The 4,572-nt window shown below is 50.3% G+C and overlaps 1 protein-coding gene across 1 annotated transcript; it reads left to right on the top strand.

Annotated features, from left to right (window-relative positions):
* Positions 1-696: 696 nt before the first annotated feature.
* LOC149500458 (uncharacterized) lies at positions 697-4,196 on the top strand. Its single transcript, XM_089736583.1, has 2 exons — positions 697-728; positions 2,066-4,196. Exons 1-2 carry the CDS (start codon positions 697-699, stop codon positions 4,194-4,196), a joined length of 2,163 nt encoding a protein of 720 aa, XP_089592709.1.
* Positions 4,197-4,572: the final 376 nt, after the last annotated feature.

Raw genomic sequence — 4,572 nt, 5'->3', positions numbered from 1 at the left:
AACACGAAATGGACAGTGGATGCTTATTTTTAATAAAAATATGAATAAAAGATGAACGAATGCTTCGCTTTCAACAAAATCAATGTATCCAATTTCATATGTATAATACTACTCTGCCAAGAAAGTACCGGGAAAATATCAATAATACACAAAATTATATATATTTATAAAAAAAAAATTAAAAAAATTACCACCTTCAAAGTATGCTACCTCAGAAACGACAGACAAACTCCAAGGAATAATCCAATCATCTAAACATATTTTTTTTTTATTGCTTAGATGGGCGGACGAGCTCACAGCCGACCTGGTGTTAAGTGGTCACTGGAGCCCATAGACATCCACAACGTAAATGCGCCACCCACCTTGAGAATATTTTTTAAGGTCTCAAGTATAGTTACAACGGCTGCCCCACCCTTCAAACCGAAACGCATTACTGCTTCACGGCAGAAATAGGCAGAGTGATGGTACTCACTCGCGCGGACTCACAAGAGGTCCTACCACCAGTAATAACGCTAATTCCGGAATCGGGTTCAGTTCTCACTACAAATTCTCTTTTATGTCTTCTACCGAATGAAAGCGTGTGCCACAAAATGATAATTTGATCTTAGGAAAGAAAATAAATTCACTTGAGCCATACCTGGTGAATAAGGTTGCTCGATGTTATTTGTTAAGTTTTTGGTCAAAAATTCGATCATAATGATAACCTTATACGAAGACGAATTCTTATGGTGCAAAATCCAAGAATTTTCTATCCATGGATATGGCCTTTCCGTCGAATTTACTCACTTAAACACCGTATAATGCTTCAATAATCTTCTCTATTTACCTACCGTTTGAGCTTCCGGCAAGAATTCCGAGTGAACAACACCGCGATAGTCAAAGAAAACAGTCAGCTGCAGACGTTGATGGTCTACAAGAGCGAGGCAAATCATCATCACATCTCGACCGCTTTTAGACGCTTTGTACCACTCGTAAGCCAGTGTTTTTTTTTTTATAAAATCGATTCACTGTAAGCCTTCTGTAATATTTCCAGTGGCTCCGAAAACGAAATTCCATTGGCAATGCAAAATTTAAGACTAACTCCTTGTTCGATGTTTTTGTCCATTATGAAATTTGCAGAGATCTATATATGATTTAACTAAAACAGCACTGTGTTTAATCTAAACAGCAGATGCAAATCAAACTACGCGCCAAAGTGGAAAACAGTTCTACTAATCTAACAAAAACAAAAAAAAAATTGGAACCATAAACAAATCGTTGATTCCCGATACTTTTTTTACCGACTGTATGTATATTCTAAAATACTAGAGTAAAGACTTAGCATAACATCTTGTTTTTCATATAAAAATACTAGACGTATAGAACTTTCGTAAAAAATTACAAAATTTCCTTTTTCAAAAGTGGTCCCACGACTTAGTAGTGATTTAGTTATGCCGCTTACAATATTGTTCTCTGGTGACTACTTACTATCCCGCAGGTCGTAACCTCATCTCCCGCGGGAGTTGCTGGACTTCTACCGGGCGCGTCCGTAGGTGGCGGATAACGGGCCTCTGGGCTCTATTCCCAGGGGTATCGTCCGGTCTCTCTCGTTCTGTTACAACGAGAGAGACCGAACGACGTGGACCAAAACCAGCTCCGGGGGTTCCAAGCTCTCCTCCCCCTTCACTTGTTGAAGGGTGGTCCTCCTGGAGATGCGTGGGCCTCCACCTTTTATCCTTTTCCCTTTGATTATTTCGTTGATTTATTTACTGTCTTTTTGTTATCTTCATTTGTTTTATTTATATTTTGATTTGTAATCTGTAACTTTCTTCGTTTTACTGTTTGGTTTATCATTTTGTGTTATTCTCTATCTGTCTTTCTTCGCCTTTGGTTTTTATTTTTGGTTTTATTTGTTTTATTTTCTTCTTCTTTTCATTTCAATCCTAATCCTAAGCTTTGACACCCGGTGAGAGGATGCATGGCCGGTGGGCGACCGGTCGCTAGGGTGTCCCAGGGGACCGCACCCCGGGCAAAAAACAAAGGGAAACCAATGAAGATGTCTAGTTTGCAAAGAGTAATACCCCAGGAGGGTACCCGCCAAGCGAGAATCCCTCCGTACTACTGACTCGTCGGTAGTGCGCAGCCCCTCGTATTCTGGGGGGGGCACAAACTGCACTGAGATAAGGTCCGGGAAGGACGGCGTCAAAAAAGGAGCAGGGTCCGGGAAGGACATAAGTAGGAAGAACGAGTCCGCGAAGGACGTAGTAGCTATAGGGTCCGTTAAGGACAATGAAGGGAGATCGTCCGGAACCGCTCTCGTGTCGGACGATAGCATGGCCACAGCTGGGTCGGCCCATTCGTCGGCTCGCTCTTCGCCGACTCGCAGACAGCGAAAAAGAGTACTGACGATCAGTAGTGACGAGCTTGGAAGCAGTTCCGGCTCTGACGGAGCAGCCTCTACTGGCAAAGGTGGTGTCATGCCGCAATCAAAGAGAGGGCGTGGTCGTCTGCCGACCACTGGTCTGACTGCGGACAAACAGACGTGTCTTAAAACTCAGCGCTCTGAGATAAAGGCCACCGGTAGCATGAGTAGTATGCGCGAAGTAAGAAGCGCAAAAGCCACGGAAGAGAGCCCTAAAAAGGATCCTGAGTGTCGTCTGAAGGAGAGTGCCGCGATGGCCCTGAAGGTATGCAGTAAGCCCGGCAACCTGAAGAGTACGTATCAACGTGCCCTAAAGGAATTGGCGGTGACAATAATGGAGGTCACAGAAGAGCTGGCGAACCGTCCCGCGGCCCAAGAGACGGAAAGGCTGCGAGCGGTAAACGCCGGTCAGCAGGAGGAGATTTTACAGCTCCGACAGGAGCTGCAGGAGGTACGCAAGGAGCTGGCGCGCATCTCACGGGCTTTGACGTTGTCCAACCCAGTCGAAACCCCAGCCCCAGCTTCAACCACCACGACAGAGGACCAGGAGGAGCTACGTGTCCAACGCATTATGCGTGCCGTCGGCACCATGGTTGACGCTCGCTTTGCGAGTCTGGAGATGCGGCTGCCTCCGGAGCCTCGCATCAGGCCACCCCTGGCGGCGGATAGACGGAAGACCTGTGAGAAATCGCCAGACCCTCCTCTCATCGTTGATGCTACGCTGGAATCAACATCGGTACAAGCAGCATTGCCGCCCTCCGCGAATAAGAAGACACAAGGCCCTAGACGCAAGACCACGGTGCTAGCACCCCTGTCCGAACTGGGTGCCTTCCCTCCGGCTCCAGTTGTTTTAACCGAAAGCTGGTCCACGGTCACCCGTAGGGGTGCTAAGTCAAGGGGGGAGGCCGTGAGAACAGTCGCAGCTTTTCCACCGGAGGAGAAAGCACCGTCTTCAAAGAAGAGGACGAAGAAGCGGCTTCGAGCTCCGCGCTCTCAGGCTGTGGTATTAAAACTACAGCCAGAAGCCGCAAGCCGCGGCCTTACATATCGGTCCGTCCTTGCGGAAGCGAGGGCAAAGATCGACCTAGAATCGTTAGGCATCCCGGTCCAGAGGATTCGGTCCTCTTTAACCGGTGCCAAGGTCCTGGTGGTAGATGGAGGCGATCAAGTGGAGAAGGCCGATCTCCTGGCAAATAGGCTGAAAGAAATTCTACCCACGGAGGGCGTCGAGATCTCCAGGCCATCGGTGACTGCAGCGATGCGCATCAGTGGCCTCGACGACTCGGTGTCGCGTGAGGAGATCGCCGATGAGCTCGCCAAAATCGGGGGGTGCCCGCCTGAGAGTATCAAGGTCGGGGAAATAAAGTCCGGTCCAGGCGGGATGGGCCAAGTCTTAGTTCGATGCCCGGTCTCAACAGCTGCGAAAATCGCAGCAGTCCCCAAGCTGAGGATTGGCTGGAGCGTACTCCGCGCTCATTTGTTGGAGGCCAGGAGGCTGCAGTGCTTTCGGTGCCACGAGCTGGGCCACGTGAGCGCACGTTGCCCGTCGTCAGTTGACCGCAGCCGGGATTGCTACCGGTGCGGCCAGGCCGGTCACGTGGCCTCAGGCTGCTCGCTGGCGCCGCACTGCACCGTTTGTGTCTCTGCTGGCAGACCGGCGGACCACGTCTCCGGGGGCAAGGCTTGCGCCAAGCCCCCGAGACAGAGACAACGACGGCAGGATTTCGCCACGCTTGAGAGCGCGCGGAGTCGGCCCGGTATGGCCTCGGCGACACCGATGGACGCCCAATCATGACAGACGTCCTTCGTGTTCTCCAGGGGAATCTCAATCACTCCGCCAGGGCTCAAGACCTTTTGTTTCAGAGCATGGTGGAGGGATTGACCCACCTTGCGGTGGTTGCAGAGCCATACCGGGTCCTTACGGGTCCCGATTGGGCAGCTGACCTTGACGGCCGGGTTGCCATTATTCGTCGTGGTTGTGTGGGCGCTCCGCCTGAGTTCGCCGTCGTTGAGAGGGGTCGCAGCTTCGTCGCCGTCCTCTGGGCCGAGATGATCGTGGTGGGAGTATACTTCTCCCCCAACAGGACACTTGCTGAGTTTGAAGGCCTCCTCCTTGAGCTCAGCCGCGTCACTAGGAGGTCGCACTCCCGGCAGATGCTTGTTCTCGGGGA

The sequence above is a fragment of the Bombyx mandarina genome, chromosome 21 (assembly GCF_030267445.1).
Source record: "Bombyx mandarina strain Sakado chromosome 21, ASM3026744v2".
In the NCBI taxonomy this organism is placed as follows: domain Eukaryota; kingdom Metazoa; phylum Arthropoda; class Insecta; order Lepidoptera; family Bombycidae; genus Bombyx; species Bombyx mandarina.
Note: the sequence above shows the minus strand (reverse complement) of the source record. Positions and strands in the feature narration are given on the sequence as shown.